This window comes from Calidris pugnax, unplaced genomic scaffold, assembly GCF_001431845.1.
Source record: "Calidris pugnax isolate Ruff unplaced genomic scaffold, ASM143184v1 scaffold211, whole genome shotgun sequence".
Lineage (NCBI taxonomy): Eukaryota > Metazoa > Chordata > Aves > Charadriiformes > Scolopacidae > Calidris > Calidris pugnax.
The window spans coordinates 6,338,781-6,358,295 of NW_015091083.1; the positions used below are offsets into that span (position 1 = coordinate 6,338,781).

The window sequence follows — 19,515 nt, forward strand, 5'->3', positions numbered from 1 at the left end:
TTAACTAAGCTGGTTTTGCTTGGAAGAAATACCATCTACGAATTAAAAAAATGCAGAATTTATTCAAGAAGGACAGTTTCTCTTCCTACCTTTCTTGCCTCTGTTGTTTATCTGCCCTGTGAAAATAACCCAGCCTCAGTTGAGTCATGTTACGTTATTTGGAGAGCACACTGGAGATGCTTGTCGGGAAGATGCAGTACAGCTGGAAAATAGTATGTGTTTGTTACAGGGGAAAGTCCTTGCAAAGCAGAACTGAGTCACTTTGGTCAGTTTTTTGTTTATAGACAGATTTACTGAATTGCAGTGGCTTTTTACATAAGGAAAATGTGCTTGTCGGAGATCTTGTCATGGAGAATATAATGAACTACGTGATCTTGATTCAGCCCTGAGGTAGATTTCCAGGGCTGCACCTTCCATAAAGCAGGGCTGTGCTGCAGCCGCTGCCAGTGGATCTTGCCTTGGATTATGGCCAGTTGGTGCTCACCATCTGAAATCCTGTAGCCTGAGCATCCCCTGCAGAACTTGGTGAGCAGTGTCATGATCACGAGGTTCATTTCACCACTTCTGATCAGGTATAGAAAGTGTCTGTAGGCAAATACCCACCAGCAAAGGCAGCTGGTCACCAGCAAGGCTGGTTTATGCACTGATGGCATCCCAGGGCTGGGTGCACTGTGGGGTACGAAGGATGGGTGTCCTCCTCTCCTACACCTTCTCATCCCGCTTCTTCCAACCTTCCTCTGTGTTTGAGGTGCACATCTCAATTGTCAGAACGATGAGGTGTGGAAGTCACAGGCTTTCACCCCACCAATCTTTCCTGTTCTCTCCTCAGTGTGGAAATGCAAGACCTGGGTCCTCTCAGCTAACTCCTTGGTTTCGCTGCTTTGCTTTGGTGAATCTGCTTGTTATTTCATAGATAAAGTCAGACCATCCAAGATAGAAAAGTCTCTTTTTCCCCAGTAGAGTCTACCAGAGTGGTGTAGCAAGATACATGTCATCGCTGGTTTTCTTGTGCTGATGCTATGGTTGGAATAAATGAGTAACAGGATGAGGAAGCCAGCTTTCACCAGGAAAGCTGAAGATAATTTCTGTGAATGCTGAGATAAACCCCGTTTCTCAGATCTTTTCCGCTGTTAGTATATCTTTAGAATAAACCGCAACATATGTTGTAATTAAGGTGAAATTTCTCCAATTAGTATTGCTGCTCAGCTGTTTCAAATCTTCTGCAAGAAGTAACTTGAGGCTTTTTCTCTCTCCCTCTAGGAATGTTCTCCATATGCTGCTCACTTGTACGACGCGGAGGATCCCTCCACCCCCGTGCGGACGATACCAGGGCTTTGCCAAGACTATTGCCTGCAAGTGTGGCAAAAATGCCGCTCCATTTTCCGCTCTCTCTCCTCAGACCCGGAGTTAATTGCACTGGAGAACAACGTGGCAAAATTCTGCCGCTACCTGTCCTTGGAGGACACAGACTACTGTTTTCCACACCTGCTGGCTAACCAGAACCTTAACCAAAACCTGGGGTTGGTGACCGCCGACGCGGAGGGCTGTCTCCAGCTCTGCCTCGTGGAGGTGGCCAACGGGCTGCGCAATCCCGTTGCGATGGTGCACGCCAACGATGGTACCCACAGGTTCTTCATTGCCGAGCAGGTCGGCCTGGTGTGGACCTACCTCCCTGATCGATCCAGGCTCGAAAAGCCATTTCTGAACATCAGCGAAGCCGTACTTACCTCACCTTGGGAAGGAGACGAGAGAGGTTTTCTAGGTATTGTCTTCCATCCTAAATTCAAATTTAATGGTAAAGTGTATGTCTACTATTCAGTTGAAGTTCGTTATGAAGAGAGAATCCGAATCAGTGAGTTCAGAATTTCTCCTGCTGACATGAATGCTTTGGACCATGGTTCTGAAAGGTATTGTACACACGTTTCTCTGGCAAATGTATTTAAGATCTCAGAGGGCAGCTTGTGCATTTTTAAAGGCTATTAATTAATGAGGCTTATTTAGCTTCATATTGTTCTCGCATTCCAGTGTGGTAGCAAGTTACTCCAAGTCCATGTCTAGCATATTGAGGTAGAGAATATGCCTGTCCTCCGTGGAGGAACTGCAAGTGCTCAGGGATGAATCTTCTGACATGTCTCAATTCTGCTATGTCAGAAGATTTAACTGAGCATTGATTAAACTTCATTTACAGTTAGTATTTGGGGGTTTGGCTTTTGGTTGGGGGTTTTTTTGGTATTGTAATGATTACCCTTTAAAATAGGCTTGTGCAATTCATGAGTGAAATTCATTCCAAAGCCAAAGGTTTCCAAAATCATTATAAACAAACGCAGTGGTACCGGGCCAAAGATGGGTATGACTTCACATTCCTTTATCTGAATGACAGCTCAACCCTGTCACATTACAAATTTAATATAAAATTAGAGAAAATGCAAACCGCTGTGCTGTTACTGAGTGCATTTTGATTGGAAATGTCATTTGTTTGAGTCTGATCCTGCAGCTGATCCCCGTTAACGTGGACAGACAGTGGGAGGTTTGTTTGTGGAGTCAGTCTATAGATTTATAACTTGTTGCAGAACCATGGAATAGAATCGCTATTTTAAGAGACTCTTAAATATTATTAATGTTAAGATTTTTGCTTTGTTTACATGGGTTACATTAGGGACTTTCCAAATACTCAGCAGTGGATGATTCTAGCTCAAAAATGCATGTAGCCCAATGATAGAAAGGAGATGTTGGTTTATGGAGCAGTCACAGCAGTTCAGTGTAACCAGCACTGTGGGTGACAGGCACGGGGAATTCAAATGTGGTCCTCAGGAAAGCAAGTCAGGAGCTTAAACCTGCAGAACTCAGGGCCCGTGAGCTGTCTGGTTTAAAAATCCTCGGGCTCTACGCTGGTAACATTTTCTGTGCTTATTTAGCTGATGGTTAGTACGGCGAAAGCTTAAGAAAACAAAATTGTGGTCCTGTTGTGCTTGTGTAGGCACGAGTCCCACTGACTTCATCCCGAGATGCTGCCCAAGGGGGAGCTCGGGCTGACACGTGGTGTGCGTTGCCTTAGCAGGAGGGCGTGCGTCTGTTTGTCCGCAGATTTTTGCTCAATGTGTTTGGTTTTCTTCCCTCTCCTTTGGGAGGCTGAGGAGGATTCACCTTCGTGTCCATAGGGGACCCTCCCTCGCTCCCGCTGCCTGCTGGAGCCTGTGTGCCCCTGCACAGGTACCACGGGTGCTGTGTAGCAGCAGGTGACAGAATAATCACATAGTCGGGTTCCTTCCCACAATTTACAGTCTGATCACCAGCTACCAGTACTTTCAGAAGGGAAAAAACCTCACTAAAAATGAGGTGGTACGAGTGATGACTGTCATTTGGTTTTGCAGCTGTTAAGAGGCACTGTCGGCATGAAATCTGGATGTTTTCAAAGTTGGAGCAAAATAAACTTCAGTTATTAAACCTGGGAACCTCCACTGCATGTGTTTGTGCCTTTACCTTTCTATAAAGTTATACTTTTATATATTTTGCCCTTTTCTTACTATGAAAGGGATGCCAGGTGCGTAAAACAGACAGATAAAAGTAAGAGAAAGGTAGTTATTAAAATTAAGGTAAAGGTTGTTGGTACTGCCTTGAAAAATCTTTGCCAAAATGTTAATTTGTTGGTGGCGGTGCTTTTAAACCACTCTTTAAGCTTGTAAAGTCCTGTGTATGCAATTATCATTTAAGGATTCTTCTCTTTTTAAGAATTTAACTGTTACTTGGTGTTTGAAAAGTTTTAGGTTGGCCTTGAATGCCCCTGTCAGGATTGTGCCAAATGCTGTACAGATGCACTGGTGGACTGGAGTCCTTTCTCCTGCAGATTACAGTCAGATTTAAGTGAGAACTCCTTTCTTAAATAAAATAAAAATAAAATAATAAAAAAAAAGAAGTTTAACAAGGAGGAAGGAAGAATCAGAGGAAAAGTATAATTAATTAAAAGTATATTCTGTCATGTGATTTCCCAGATTTTCCTTATTACACAATTTGGTGTTTCAGTAATCTGGAAAACATGTTGGAAATATTTAAGGTTAGAAAATCAGCTATGCCTAAGTAAAATTCAGGAAGTGGATATGGAGGAACTTGCATCAAAACTGATCTGTAGCCTTTGCCATGTGTCAAGGGCAACTTTGGCGTGTTGTTGCTCTCCCCTTTGCTTAGGGCTTGTGCAGTAGGTAACGCCTCCCTCCTCCCTGTCTTCGGTTAGGATAATCCTGGAAATAGAAGAACCTGCTTCCAACCATAACGGAGGAGAGCTGCTCTTTGGAGATGATGGGTATCTCTATATATTTACTGGAGACGGAGGCATGGCTGGGGATCCTTTCGGGACCTTTGGAAACGCCCAAAACAAGTGAGAGCCCTTAAAACCTCATGTGTTCCTCCTGTCACCCTGGGGTTGAGAAGAGAAAAGGGGGGAGGTCAATGGGGGTGGATTTTCTGTCTTGAGTTTACTTTTTCCCTGGCACCCATGCTGATGCTCATGCACAAATATGGGCACATAGACCTCCCATGTAACTCCAGTTTCCTTAGGGGAGGTTGTCAAGGTGTGTCTTTTTCATAGAATGATAGAACCATAGAATCATAGAATGGTTTGGGTTGGAAGGGACCTTAAAGACCATTGACATCCAACCCCCCTGCCATGGGCAGGGACACCTCCCACCAGACCAGGTTGATCAAAGCCCCATGTAGCCTGGCCTTGAACACCTCCAGGGATGGGGCATCCACAACTTCTCTGGGCAGCTTCTCTTTGCCCTGTGAGCAGTGATAGCTCTCTGAGCCTCCCAGCTGTCTGCGTGGAGCCCGGTTTTCTGCAAGTGAAGGGGGGGTCCATGATGTGGGAAGAGTGGGAAGCTATGGCATCTCCAAGCCACCAGCCTGTGTCCACGGGGCAGCAGCTTCTGAGAAGTCGGTGCCACCTGAAGGCTGTTCAGTGGCCTGAGACCGGGGAAATGGCCTTGAAATGCTTGTCTTTTTCAGAGATATTGAAAGACTTGTGTCCAGTTTTGGGCCCCATACCATAAAAAAGACATTGAGGTGCTGGAGCGGGTCCAGAGAAGGGCGACAAAGATGGGGAGGGGTCTGGAGAATAAGTCTTATGAGGAGAGGCTGAGGGAGCTGGGGTTATTCAGCCTGGAGAAGAGGAGGCTGAGGGGAGACCTTATTGCTCTCTACAACTCCCTGAAAGGAGGGTGGAGAGAGGTGGGGGTCGGTCTCTTTTCTCAAGTCACAGGCGACAGGACAAGAGGAAATGGCCTCAAGTTGCGCCAGGGGAGGTTCAGGCTGGATATTAGGAAAAAAATTTTCACTGAAAGGGTTATCAGACATTGGAATGGGCTGCCCAGGGGGGTGGTTGAGGCACCATCCCTGGAGGTGTTCAAAAGACGGGTTGATGTAGTGCTGGGAGATATGGTTTAGTGATGATGCTCCTTGTTTGTTGTGCGGGTGTCTATTTTTGTCAGTTAGGTTGACGGTTGGACAAGATGATCTTTAAGGTCCCTTCCAACCTAGAAGATTCTGTGATTCTCTGATTCTGTCACTTGTCTTTTCCAAATCAGAAAAAAATGAAACCCTTGAATTTCCAAAGACCCATCTCTCATGTTTAACCGAAGTCTAGTTTTACTCCTTTTTTTTTTTTGTCTTTTCTGTCCTTTCTTCTCCCAATACAGATCAGCCCTGCTGGGCAAAGTGCTGCGCATCGATGTGAACAACAACGACCGCGGGCCTCTGTACCGCATCCCTCCCGACAACCCCTTTGTCGACGACCCCCAGGCTCGCCCCGAAGTCTATGCCTACGGAGTGAGAAATATGTGGCGCTGCTCTTTCGACAGGGGAGACCCTCAAACCAAGGAAGGGAAAGGGCGGCTCTTCTGCGGGGACGTGGGGCAGAATAAATACGAAGAAATCGACATCGTCGAGAAAGGGAAGAATTACGGCTGGAGGGCACGGGAAGGCTTCAGCTGCTATGATAAAAAGCTTTGTGCCAATTCGTCAATGGGTAAATAGATGTGCTCTGCAAATTGCCTGTCTCGCAGCGTGCAGTTTTCCGCGCCCTCGTTTTTAATTCCTGCCTTCAAAGCCTGGCTGCTTTGGTGGAAAACACACATTTCTGAGACGTAAATCTGTGCAGTCTCAGTCCAGAAGGGAGCTGACTCGGGGATAAATATTGAAGGTCCAAATGTTACCAGTTCTGAGTTAGGTAAACGAAACATGCTAGCTGGTGTTTTTCTAGGCAATCTGTGTTGTTAGTCAAATTGCTCAGTGATTCTGGGATTTAGGGGGACAATTTCATCTTTCCCACATAAAATAAGATTCCCTGCAGTAGCAAGAAATATTTGGAGCAATTGCATTTTTCTCCATAACTCATAAGTAGTCTCCTTAATTAGAAAGAGAAAGAAACCTATTGGGTAAGCTGGGCAACCAGTGTGCAAACTGCATGCTTTGCAGGTAACTGAATGGTCAGTTTATTTGTGTTTCTTTCAGCTGTGTCAAAAAGGAAAACCTTAATTTTATGTTTTTTGGTTTTTTTAAATCAGCTTTTTCAAACCTGGCTTCACAGTATTTGCTGGCTGGTTAAATTCCAGTGCACGTGTGAAGTCAGAGTGTGTTGTGTTGCAAGGTCTGAGGCAGACCACGTCTTGTGCTGGAGCATCTCCCCAGAGATCCAGGGGGGCAGTGGGCTGGCACTGATTTGCACTAGCTGAGATTCGGATTGTTTTTTTCTCTTCTGTGCTGTGTGTTGTTGGTTAACTTCCCTCCTTTTGTTAACTTAGTTTAACTTCCTTCCTTTTATTAACTTAGCTACAAGTGCAATGGTCGTGATTAAGTATTTTTATAAAAATTTCGAGAGCAGGCAGCAGGTTTTTTGCACTCCCTTTGCTGAAGCAGTTGTCAGAGAGTGCTCTCCTGTGTGACAGCACCTGCGTGAGTGCTCATGGCAAGCACTTCACTGAGGTCTCCGGGGATTCAGAACAATTTCTGATGCCTTTAGAGACCCTTTTGTTAGAACAGTGAAATGTCACAGCCCCTCTAAAACGGTAAGTGCAGCTGAAGTGTAGAAAACACCTGCTTCAGATGAAATGCCCTTGGTGCAAGTTCCTCCTGGCGGAGCTGCTGGCTTGAGGCATCTGCTCCATGGGCAAGGAGAAAGGCTGTTGAGGAAGAGGAGGGATGGGTACCACGAGGAGATAACTCTAACCCAAGAGCTGCAAAAGAAAGGGGAGGAAGCATCCAATGGAGACCATCAAAATAAGGGCATTTTCCTCTGTTTTCCTTCTGTCTTGTGTTTTAACTTGCATTTTACAATGAATGTGCCAGAAATACATCTTGCTCCTGCCACGCTGTAAATATTTGATGGCCCTTTCAGGATAAGCTCCCCTGTCTCAGAGAAACAGAAGCCATTCACGTTGACACCTGACATACCTCTTCATCAGTGCCTGCAGTCTGGTGTTACCCGTCTCTTTTTTCCCTTTCACCACCAAAACAAAGCTGCATTGGGCCAACATCTCCTGCATGGATGCAGTGACTCTTAAGAGCAACCTACAAATTGGTAGCAAAACCATGCAGGCTGTGTAGGAATGGGCCAGAAGCAGCACTAACAGCGCTGGGTTGTAGAGGGAGGTGAGGGGCTCAGGAGAACGGTGAGGTGTCCAGGTGACAGAAGCACTCAGGTTTATCAGGGATCCAGCTTATCCTGTAAGTGAAACGCCAGCCAGTCTCTCTGAGCTGGCTCATCCCTGGTTAGCACAGCCAGCTAGACAGCGCTGTCAAACACGGGGCTGAAACGGTGAAAAACTTAATATGACTCTATTGACACTTCATTTAATTAGAAGATGTTCAAGTGAACCTGACTGTGTGGTGCCAGTAGGTTCCGCCTAGGTTCTAGGTGGAACTATCTAGATAAACAGCTCTTCTGCCCCATGTGTAAAAACAAGGCAAGTCACACATCTTTCTTTTCCCCACAGATGATGTGCTTCCAATTTACGCGTATCCGCACAAAATGGGGAAATCTGTTACGGGAGGCTACGTCTACCGGGGCTGCGAGTCTCCGAACTTGAATGGCCTGTACATATTTGGTGATTTTATGAGTGGGTAAGTAAATACTTCCCTGTACCCCCAGCCAAAGTCCTCCAGCAGCATTACAGGAGGTGCAACCAAAACGCTCTGATGCAATGTTTCCAGACACTGAAGATATGGAAAGAAAAAAAAAATAATAATACTGTCCAGTAGTGAGTCTGCTGCCAACCTGTGATGAGGCAGGCACGAGACTGCCTTGTTTTCCCCCACCACCTCTGCCTTTGCTGTGTCTGCATCCCCCGGGCCTGTCTCACGTGCAGCCAGGGGGATGCCCTGGTCCTGGGCGCAGGAGAGGGGCCACAGAGCTGTGGTGGAGCCACGTGCTCTGCACCTCTGACAAGGTCCCCCCGGTCTGAAATCCCTTAAACCCTCCCATATAATTTTTTTCTTGTGCTTGTGTTGCCCCTGAAAGACAAGGTGTTGCAGGGGTGTATGATATATGTGTTTTAATATTAACAGTCTTGCGTTTCTTGGAGGAGCTATGGTTCCAATTGTAGCTCATGCGGGTAGGAAGCATTAAACATCCTTTCAAGTGTCTCAATTCATGTTCATAAATCGTCCTCTCGGCTGCTTGGTGCAAGTCTTCTTTTGCCTTGCAGGCGCCTGATGTCTTTGAAGGAGGATCGTGCTACGGGAGCGTGGCAGTACAGTGAAATCTGCATGGGGACGGGGCAAACCTGCATGTTCCCTGGGCTTATCAATAACTACTACCAATACATCATCTCCTTTGCTGAAGATGAAGCAGGTAATCTTTCAACTTTGCATCGCACGGAGTGGCGGGGGTTTGGTTCCTCTTTGGAGTCAAACACCTGAGAGGGAGGCAGAGCATGACTCTCGGTCTTTAGAACATGGCATCTCCACACACATCAAACCAAAGCTACAATCCTAATTTTGAGGCCAGCGTGCCTGTGGGGGGGAGTTGGATGGGCAGTTCCCTGCAGGACTGGCTGTGAGGGCACTGGGTGTGCTGTTCCCCACGCACAGGAACAGCGTGGGGACAGACAAAGTCAAGCTCAGGTTAGAAATGAAACCTCCTTCTTCACAGTGCCGTGGCGTGGGGAATGCAGGCCCTGAGGGGCTGAGAAGCTGATAACCAAGTGAGAGCAAGTCTGTGCCCTCGGCTGGTCGAGAAGGGTGTTGACGTTATTAATGGATACAGGAAAGCAGATGTAATGAACAGTAATTATGAACCTGCTCACCCTGGCCTGGAGTATGTGCAGCGCTTGGGGTGAAGCAGAATGAAAGCCCTATGTTATGTCTCCAGTGAGGCATTGGCAAGAGGCTGCTTAAGTCCATATTTTATTAGTGCCAGCTGGGATTTTGCCTAGCATAAGACTGAAGGATGCAGTCTCAGTGGAGCTTTGCACAGCTGTGTTTTTTAAGGCTGGAGACATTTTGCTTTCTAGGAGGGAGCTGCTGTGATTTGCAAAGGAAGGAATCAAGAGTTCTGGGGTGAAAGCTGGTGGCAGCTCCCTTTGTTCGTACAAGGGTATAGTGAATTGCAGAGCCTGCAGCCCCCACCTGGGGACAGGGAGAGGGTGACCCACACAACGTGTAGTCCCATTGCCAAGTAGCCTCGTGTGCAACTCAGCAATGCAGGAGCTTGTGGTCTGCCCCATTGTAGGGAGGTCCTGGCTCGTGGTCACAAGTACCCGCTTCCAGAAAGCCCCAATTGTTGAATGTAAATTTTTCCTGCAGATTATGTCAGGTGTGGATGTTGCATCTGTGCATTGCATATCAGATAAATGCAGATTTTATGACGTAAATGCAAATAATCTTAATTCAGCATTAGCTCAAAAGTTTGACTGGGGAATTTTATTGTTTTTTGGAGTTAAAATCCATTTTCTTTGATGGTTAATGTTCACGGAAGGTAGAGCTGTTTCGCAGTGCTGTGGTGAGGAGGATATCTTAGCCTAAAATCAGAATAACTTAGTTTAAATCAGCTTTATGCCAGGGCAGAGGGCTGCCAAGTGCAGTATCGAGCTGTTTAATTGCAACCTTTGCTCACACACCTGGGGGAATCCTGTGTCTGTGGGCAGGGTCTGTGCAAAGTGGGGTGAAACACCACTGCCCTTCTTCTGCCCTGCGCCTTTCACGGGTGCTTTGCGTAGTATAACAGAGCTGGGTGGAAATTTGGGCTGGAGTCTGTTCTCAGAGGTATTATTTGCCTTGTGCTTGCTTTATTATAATGGCAATAAATCTGTTGATAGCAGTTCAGTGAGTTCTCTTTATCCGCAGTGAACAGTCTTCTCTTGCACCTTTTTCCCGTGCTGAGAATCTCGTTTTTTACAAGTTTATCACACAGTTTATTTTAAGAAGCTTTTCTTCAGGGAAGCGTTTGGTTTTGGGGGTTGTTGCTCTGCCGAATGTTAATCCAGCTGGGGCAGTGGGTGTGTTTATGTGGTGGGGACACCTACGTTTTTGGCTCAGGGCACAGCCGTCACAAAGCCAGCAGCCCCATTCCCTGGCAGCTGAACGTGTCAGGGAGACCCCAGGCCCTGTGCTGTGGCTGTGGGGCACACGTGTGCCATGCCCTGTGTGTGCTTCACGGCCACTGCATTCCTATTTCTGGCTGCTGATTCCAGGGAAAGAGGGGTGGGATGTGAAGGACACATCACTGTGCAGCACTGCCAGGTGTTTCCCATCCCTGGCTTGGATCTAGGTTAATGGAGCCCACCAGAAAAAGGGAGAAACCAGGCAGGGGTGGCCAGGGATGGCTGGTTTCTGCCCTGGGAGCATCCAGGGGAGCTCGGCCTGCGACGGCACAGGAGAGCGGGGAGGAGGAGGAGGATGGCTCAGCTGCCACCGACTGCCCACATCTTCCTTGGCTCGCTCTGACCTCTCCACTCCTTCCCTTCTTCCCTTTGGGACACCTCTAGGACACCCAAAGAAATCTGCCTTACGCACTAAGTAGGTCTCCGTTGCCTCTTTTTCTCTTTTTTTTTTTTTTTGGAGATATTGCAAATTTATCTTTTCTCTCCGACCCTTTTCATTGCACCACTCAAGCACTGGCAGAAGAGAGAGGAGAGCGCTAGAGGGACTGCTTCTCCCAGCCTCCCCTGCTCCACAGAGAGGGATGGAAATGCAGTTAAGAGAAAAGACGTCAAATAAATGGTGAATGGAAAATGTTTGGCTGAAGGTCGAACCCTACCCATGTGACCTGGCCGAGCTGTGACAAACCAAATGCCTTTCTCATGAGGTACATCTCACTTCGTGAGTGTGCTACAGAAAGCAAAAGCAAAATCTTGTAATTCACCCCAAAGGAGCGCTTCATCCAAAAGAGCAGAAGACAGTGTGAAGAGAATTCCCTTTCATTCGGTTTGACAAAGGGAATTCGGGGTTTGACTGGTTTGTGTTAGTGAAGCTAAAGGACACAGGTCACTCCGAGAGGACAGCTGAACTCTGGGCAGCCAAACATGCAGTGGAAATTTGTCAAAATAATATTTCATGACAATATGCACAAGCTCCCACTCACCAAGAGTGTTTTATGCCACTGGACTTCAGCTGAACCCTCACTGCAAACCCTAACACAAACCTGCCTTGTCTCCTCCAGTAGCCCACTCTCCAGGTCAGTCCCAGGCTTCTGATGCCCTCAGACCTGTGATGCGGAGTTAATGCCCTCATGCTGTACACAACAGAAGCACCGTGGAGAATTTTCATGGCTGTGTTTGTTTCTTTTTTCCCAGGGGAACTTTACTTCATGTCTACTGGCGTACCAAGTGCCACAGCTCCCCATGGAGTGGTGTACAAAGTGGTGGACACCTCTAGGTATGAGATGCTCTTGTTGCAAAGCCTAAGTGTGGTGCAGTGTGTCCAAGTGTGGATGTGATGAATGATGCTGACTGACTGACGAGCGCTTCTCCTATGGTGGGCCCTTCTGCGGAGCTTGATCAAGGAATGGCTGGAGCAACCCGCTGGGTGTCTGCTTTCCTCCCATAGTCATCCAAGTCTATACTGCCTGGTGACCACCAGCTTGTTTGTTATGGGGCCTGGTGGTACTACGTGGCTTGGGAGGTTTGTTCCTGAAAGCTTATGGAGTATTTTATGGGTGGTTTGTCTTTCTCGGAGTTTTTTTAGATTCCTGCCAAGAAGGAGGTGTTTTTTCTCAAGGTGTTTGTTCTCAGCTCCTCTCCCTCCCTTGTAGCTGCATCTGCAGTGCCCGGGCAGCTGGAGCCAAAGCTGGCCCAGAGTGTCCTGCAGTGCTCTCTTGGGCAAAGCAGAAACGAATGGCAAAAAGTACATTGCTTTTGTGTTCAAAAGAGGAAAATGTCTTAGACAAGGAACTAAAGCCATTGTTACACCTTCTGGATCCCACGTGCACGTATCTTCAGACTGGGCGAGGCAGGGAATAGCTGTGTTTTATGGGAAGACTTATAGCTGTTTTTTCCATCTTCCTGTTTTTTACGCGTTACTATTATTGGCTAAGCATCAAAATACTTTCAGCCAGACGCGTAGAGTGGGACTTTTGTAGCTTTTATTTTTTTTCTAAATGGATTAAATGTACAGCTTTAGCTATCTGAGCGCTTTAAACCAAACCACTTTTCTGTTTTGTGTTGGAAGCAGACCCCAAAGTTAAACAGCCCCCAGAGCTGCCGCGTGTTTTCCTCCGGCTCTCCTCTGTCAGGAGCATTTTCCATTATCTAACACAGCGGAAGAGTTCCTGTAAACTGTGTATTAGGAGGCTGGTATTACGCAACCTTTGCAAAAATAAAGAAATCAGAAGTCAAAAGAAAGTCCTAAGTCTAAGTTTAAAAAGAAGTTTCTTTAGTATGTCGGGTACAGAATATGAATAAGAAAGAACTCAGGAAAATTCCTAAAAGTAGGGAACGTCCCTGTGGCAGTAGTTGAGAGGGGAGCTCTTTGCCTTCCACAGACATGCAAATGCAAACAGTCCTAATTACGAAGGAGTTATACCCTCCAAATGCAAGCATCATGCATTTTTGAACCAGTTTGAAAACCTCTGAAGAAGGCTGTCGATTAACGAGCCAGCCAGCATAGGAAAAAGTGATGCTGAACTAGATACAGCTTCTCAGAGGTGAGATGACCTCCATGGCAAAGAAATTTGTGTCAAAACAACGCATCATACTAAGAGGAAGCCTCTGTGGGAGACACCGAGAGCTCCTGTTTGAAACTGAGGCATTTTTGGTGCTGCTTTTGTAGTGGTTAGTCTTTTGTTTGGGCTTCATATACGAATGATAGTGTGTTATTTTGCTTCTCTGAAGACAGCATGAAAACTTGTGTACACATGATCTTTATGTCAGATGTTCAACACACGCTGTCTAGTTTTGTGATTTTTATTTTCAGTTTGCTTAATCTCTTTCTGTAATGCTTCAACCTGCCAATGTTCTATTTTCTTAATGGATTGAGCAATGGCAAGTGAAAACAGAGCCAGAGGACTCCACTGCCTGGTGAATATTTGGACTTTGATCAATGGAGATATGTGATTGTTTAATTATCTTTTCTACTGTAAGATGTTACTTGAATCATTTAAAGAGACCTTTTTTTTTTTCCATTTTTTTTCCATTCATTGAAGAACAATGGGAAGCAAAGGCTCACGATGCCAGGGGAAAGGAATTAATTGTGTGCTGCGTGTGTCCCTTTTTTCACAGGAGAGCACCACCAGGAAAATGCCGAGTTGAGCCGTCGTCAGTGAAAGTAAAAAGCAAGCGCATCCCGTTTGTGCCAAAGGAGAGTAAGTGTCACTGCTGCTGTTTATTATTGGTGCATGTTATCTGGCAGTAAATATAAACTCCAGGCTCACACTATCTCTGCCTGCGTGGGGACCACCCAGAACTTCACTCTTCAGAGTGTCCTCGAAATTAATTCTTACCAGCTGTTTTGGATCTGAGGAGTTGGTTCAAGTAAGGCATAAGGTATTTCCCCTTTCCCGGCGGTGTGAAATTTTCTGTGTAGTTTCTGCCCCTGTACATTTTCCCTTTCCCATGCTATATTGTACCTGTTTCATTACCACCAGCTTGGTTTCCCTGTACTGAGAACCTGTGCTCGATGATGCTTTTCAGCGATAAGCGATTTTTTTGCAGTGCCTTCAGGTAGTGAGGAGCACTTCAGGAGCTGAAGGATGCGAGGGCTAAAGAGTTGGGAAATAGCTCATTGAGCAAGGTGAGGGCTGAGTCATTGTTAGTTGCAAGTGAGAGAATATGGGACGAGAAAATGCTCCCAAAAGAATCAGCCATTCAGGTGAACTTTCGGCTTCTCAAACATTTCCTCCAGGGCTTTTTGATTGCTTCATGCTGAATGAAGTATTGTACTGCTAAAGCTGGAGTAGTCAGTGATGTAGCTGAACCCGCAGCAAGCCAAGTACTATTTATGTTAAAATGCTCTTAGGATCTCAACATTAGATTAGGCAGCATCACCTTTCCCCTGTGCATTTTGTTTATGCATATAAGTAGCTAGGCAGTACTCTAACAACTTTGTCATCAAGTTATTATTACTGTAGGATCTGTAATGTCAGAACACTTTTATTTAATTTTTGATTACATGAATCCTGTTACACTGCATTTGAGTCATTGACAGTTCCTACAGCTTTTACTTCAGGGGAGGAATGAGGGCACTCAGCATCTCACAAGATTGAGTCCTTAAGGTGGAACAAGATCTAAGGCTAATTATTAACTGTTGGCATGCCTGAGCACTCAGCTTCAGTCTTCAGAAACATTCTCCTTTGCAAGCTGTGCACACATTTTCCAAATATTACTAACTTGGTTTGTGTTCAACCAGCTTTGTCTCTGTTTCTGCGTGTGCGTTATTCTCTAGGCAAGCCCAAAGTTCAGATTTTTAAACTGCACATATCACTACATCTTCTGGATTTGTTTACAAGGCAGTTTTCATCTCAAAATAAAATGTGGAATCAGCGGGACAGATTCTATTAAGTGCCTCAAGAACTAAATTCATGTGTAGGTGAAAATCAAGCATGAAGGTTTTGATTCAGAAGCATGCAAACGGGATGTGTAGCTGTAAATGCTTTGGTTTTTTGCTTAGTGTTTAGTGTGAAGGTAACAGAATCGCCAAGGCATGCAGATGGCGTTAGCTGGACGAGTGCAATTCTTGGAAGTGTATTTAATAAATGGCTTGATGAAGAGTTATACATAAAAACAACTTGATTCAGTGAGGTGAAAAGCACTCCCGGGTGACCATTAGCTTTCATGCAGTCCTACGTATCATTATATGACTTCCAGGATTTTTAAATGCTTTTCCAGATCAGGCTCCAGCAACTGAGGCATGCACAGGTAAGGCTTTCATGTTTTTGTCTTGCCTTCAGAAACTCAGCTTCCAAAGAAGGGAAACATTTTCATGCCACAAATACAATTCCTTTCCAAAGTGTGTTATTTGGAAAACCTGGACAGCTGCAATGGTTTGTCTTTTGGGGGCAATTAAACGCAAATAAAGCAGTCATATTTTTCTTCGTCTCTGTACTACAAAGCAAATGATGAATGAGAATGGATAAATCTAAGATATAATTCAAAAAGTCATGATGTCTTTGCAAATGTATGTGACACCGTCCCAGCTCAGTAAATTGTTATTCTGAGTAGTTCTGAATTGCTTCCTTCTGACAAGCTAAAACTTATTTTTAAGCTAAAAATAGAGCACATGTGAATAAGCAAGTCCAGTAATGCCTGGAAACTGTGACAGCAAAGAATTTTCAGCTCTTCAGAGTTCAAGGCTCTTTTACTGTTTTTTTCATAAGGAAGAAAAAACCCAACCCCAAATCCTGTTTTATGTGTTGTCCTGGCAACTCCGTTCCTTTTTGCACATTCCACTTGCCAGAGAGAATTGATTTTGAATGTTCCTGATTTCAGCTCCTCTGAATAAACCATCTGACCCAGTGGGGAGGCCGGCGCTCTCTCTGGTAACGATCCAATCATTAGTAATGAAGAGGAGAGCAGAAATAGCGCCTGTCTTTAAAATGCTTTCAGCAGGGGAGAAGGGTATAGCAGGGAACTCCTCTTCTGACTGTGAAACTCCAGCGCCCACCCTTTAATGGCCGGGCTGAGGTTTTGCCAGTAAACAGCTTGGAGTTTCCTTCTTGGGAGATGCTTATTAGTTGGCATTAAGCCTTGCAGTCCTCTCTGCTAACTAAAAGCGGCCGACGTTTTTCACTGAGGAAATCATGGCTCACCAAGAGCGGTGTCACTTCTCAGCAGGGTCAAGTAAGCAGATTCCAAGAAACGAGTTAAGTCAGTCAAAAATCAGCACTGGTTTCATATAGATGTCTTTAAGTAGTGTCTGTAGAGTGACACACTCATGTTTTCCTGGGATTTTCCCCCAACAGAGCTTATTGTGAATACACCAGCGCCGCGTCCCCGGCTGAAGGCCACCACTGAGGTCCCACAGGGAGGCAGGCGAGCCCCCGACACCTCCCGTGCACCAGCTGTGGACTGGGTAGACCAGGTCCCACCACCGCCGGGGAACCGAAGCAGGACACCCACCACCTCAGCACCGAGCGGCAGGACCCCCAAGCCCAGGAAGGGAGGAGAGAGGAGGGGGCAGCGCAGGAAGAAGAAACCCCCCAGCACGACCCCACCACTGCGAAATGGCGACGTGAGGCTGATGGAGAAGCGGGGCCGTGGCCGGAGCCGGGGCCGGGTGGAGGTTTACATCAACGGCGAGTGGGGCACGGTGTGTGATGATGGCTGGAGCTTGCCTGCTGCCACCGTGGTGTGCCGCCAGCTGGGCTTCCCCTACGTGGTGAAGGCCAGCAAGAAAGCAGAATTTGGGGAAGGGACTTCCCTCCGCATTCTCCTAGATGATGTCCAGTGCTCCGGGCAGGAGAAGACGTTGCTGGAGTGTGACCACGCTGACATTGGCACGCACAACTGCTCCCACGAGGAGGATGCTGGCGTGGTGTGCAGCCGGGAGGAGGTGGCAGACTGGTGACAGAGCAGCTGAGGGACTCAGAGCACGTCATCTTCTTGCCCGACCCTCTAAACCAGCGTCAGTATTGAGGAGGGTGAGCTCTGCCTTGAGGATGCTGTCTCTGCTCAAAGGGATGTTGCTGTTTTCTTCGTGTTCATCCCCATCCATCTGCACTGGAGGGAAAGAAAAAGTAAAATGAAGCAGTGCTGTGAGTATGTCACGGCAAGGGCTGCATTTGTATGGGTTTTTTTATAAGAAGAAAACCCCAAACATCAGCAGTGACAGATTAGAAGAAAAGATGCATCCTGTTGCCCTTTCATCTTTTGAAACAGAACCTTCCCCAGCCATGCTTCACAATGTTTTGCCAAAAAATAACTTCCCAAATGACCACGTTTCACGCTTGCTTATGGAGGTGTTTGCGTTGTCTGGCTGGCTTTACCACCTGCAGCTCTCGGTGGTGGTTTCTAACTATGCACAAATCTGTGCCTTTCTTTACTGAATGTAAAAGTAGGATTTCTGGTTAACTTTCCGTGCACTAGTTTAAAGGAAAATTATTCTCCTGTAATGCTTTGTATTGGTATAAGCCTGTACGTTCTCAACGATAACTGTGTCTAAGCAACAGTCAGGTAAATTAGAAAAAGTTATAGCATACCATCTGGAAAACACTTCTGCAGTTTGCACTACTCTAACTGAAAAGAGGATTTGGCCTCTTTTCCATGAACAGGATTGCTATTCAGCTTAACCCTGAAGATACTTTGTACAAGTTTCTCCACTTTCCCAAACATTGTGAAGCCACATGTTTTTGCATTCAGTTTTTACAGGTGTGAATGACTAGACAAGAGGTAATGTACTGGGGCAATAATCTTGTAATACTTACCCCTTTTTAAAGGATATTAAAAAACCCACAGAACTCATTTTGTCTGAAATGTGTTTTTCACCTGAGTGCTGATTGGAGACAGATGTTCTCTCTTGTGGGCTCTCTGCATTTGATAGCACTTTGCCTGCTTATTTTTTTTTCCCAATGCAATCAGGGTAAGTTTTATCTTGCTGCTCACACAAGAACATAAGAAAGACAAAATGAAACAAGCGTAAAATGACTCGTGCATCCAGAATAGTTCACAAGCAAAATCTTGTATCTAAAGCTTTTACTGTGGATATTTAATTCCCCCATTTCAAGTTGACAGTGTCACTTTAAGCCTTTTAAGCATTGATGTATATAGTAAATGAATTTGTTTTAAATATTTTTCCTGAACTTTCTGATATGCCTATTAAATACTTTTTGATATTAAAGAATACTATAAAAAAGCAGGTGATCATAAGAGTAGCGCTGTCTCCCTAGTCCTTATTAAGTATAAAGGGGAAAAGAGATGTATGAAGTGCCTTTTGAAAAACACTACTCTTATTATTATTGGAAAACCAGAAATGCCATCAGGAACCAGAGTGTCATTAGGCTTTTCCCACTGCAGGGAAGGTGCCAATGCATTTGTTTAAAGTGCAGAAATTCATTTCAGGCACATGAAAAAATCCAGGAAACAAGAGAGTCCTTTGTAAATTCTTCTGTTAAAAGAGTTGGCACCTGTTGAGCTGGTGGGACTCGAAGGCTGGAAGAGAACGGAGAGCGGAGATGTAATCTTTCTTCTTCCAAATTCCTCTTCCGCTTCTTTTGGCTCCTTAGCCAAATCACAGCTTGCTCGAGCTGCGAGATTTTAAGGAGAACCTTGGTCGTAGTTACGCTTAGAAACTTCTGGGTAAAAAAAAAAGGCCTGTATAACAAAAGTTACTCAAAAGGAATGCAGATGATTCAAGACTGTCTGCCACAGGCCAATTAGACAGGAATTTCCCCATCATTTTCCAGGTGCTTAAGTATTCTTTTTCTAATTTAACTATTAGTTACCCCATTCTGCTTTAGCCCATTTGAACCTCCTGAGTGTAAGCAGAGGCTGCCTGGATGTTCCATGTTGCTGGTGGTGGCTGCCATGAGCACCCAGCTGGCAGGCAGTGGGTGGCAGGCGGTCTCTGGTGACAGCTAAAGGCGTGTGGAAACCAGCCCACGGGAGCAGCTGTGGGGAGGAACGAGCTGTGCCATGGCTCAGCTGATGGCAAACACAGAGCCCTACACCCCCAGTGTTTGCTGCCTTCACGGGGGAAATATTTATCAGCACAGGAAGAGAGAAGACTTGCAAATAAGTTTTTTCCCCCGCCTTATCCTTTCTCCCAACCTACACTGAGTGGGAAAAGTGTGCATGTCTGTGCCTGCCAGCTCAGTCCGCTCTTAGGATGCTGGGAAGATAACTCTGACCACCGTGGTCCCTTCCAAGCTTAAAACATATCTGCTCTAAATCCTGGTATTTGTCAGTCTACTTCCCCGGTATTTAAATAATGAGCCTGTACTATTCAAAGCACAGAAGTACATGTACATTTAAATGCCTGATACATCATCTGCTGTTTAATAGGATTCTTATTGATAGCGGTTTTCTTAATTCAAAAATGCGTTTATAGACCAGGATGTCACACAAATTGAGCTTTAGATAAACTGATAAGCCCTTCTGC

The 19,515-nt window shown here is 45.7% G+C and overlaps 1 protein-coding gene across 1 annotated transcript; it reads left to right on the forward strand.

Moving 5' to 3' along the window:
• Positions 1-685: 685 nt before the first annotated feature.
• HHIPL1 (HHIP-like 1) lies at positions 686-17,879 on the forward strand. The gene is made up of 9 exons (XM_014957421.1): positions 686-763; positions 1,261-1,907; positions 4,229-4,372; positions 5,688-6,016; positions 7,983-8,109; positions 8,694-8,839; positions 11,781-11,862; positions 13,704-13,786; positions 16,382-17,879. Exons 1-9 carry the CDS (start codon positions 686-688, stop codon positions 16,984-16,986), a joined length of 2,241 nt encoding a protein of 746 aa, XP_014812907.1. The 3' UTR covers positions 16,987-17,879.
• Positions 17,880-19,515: the final 1,636 nt, after the last annotated feature.

Coding starts and splice junctions, on each gene's coding strand:
- HHIPL1 (XM_014957421.1), top strand. CDS start 686: ATGGGTGTCCTCCTCTCCTACACCTTCTCATCCCGCTTCTTCCAACCT. Junction 11,863..13,703: donor AAAGTGGTGGACACCTCTAG/GTATGAGATGCT, acceptor CTTTTTTCACAG/GAGAGCACCACCAGGAAAAT. Junction 13,787..16,381: donor CCCGTTTGTGCCAAAGGAGA/GTAAGTGTCACT, acceptor TTCCCCCAACAG/AGCTTATTGTGAATACACCA.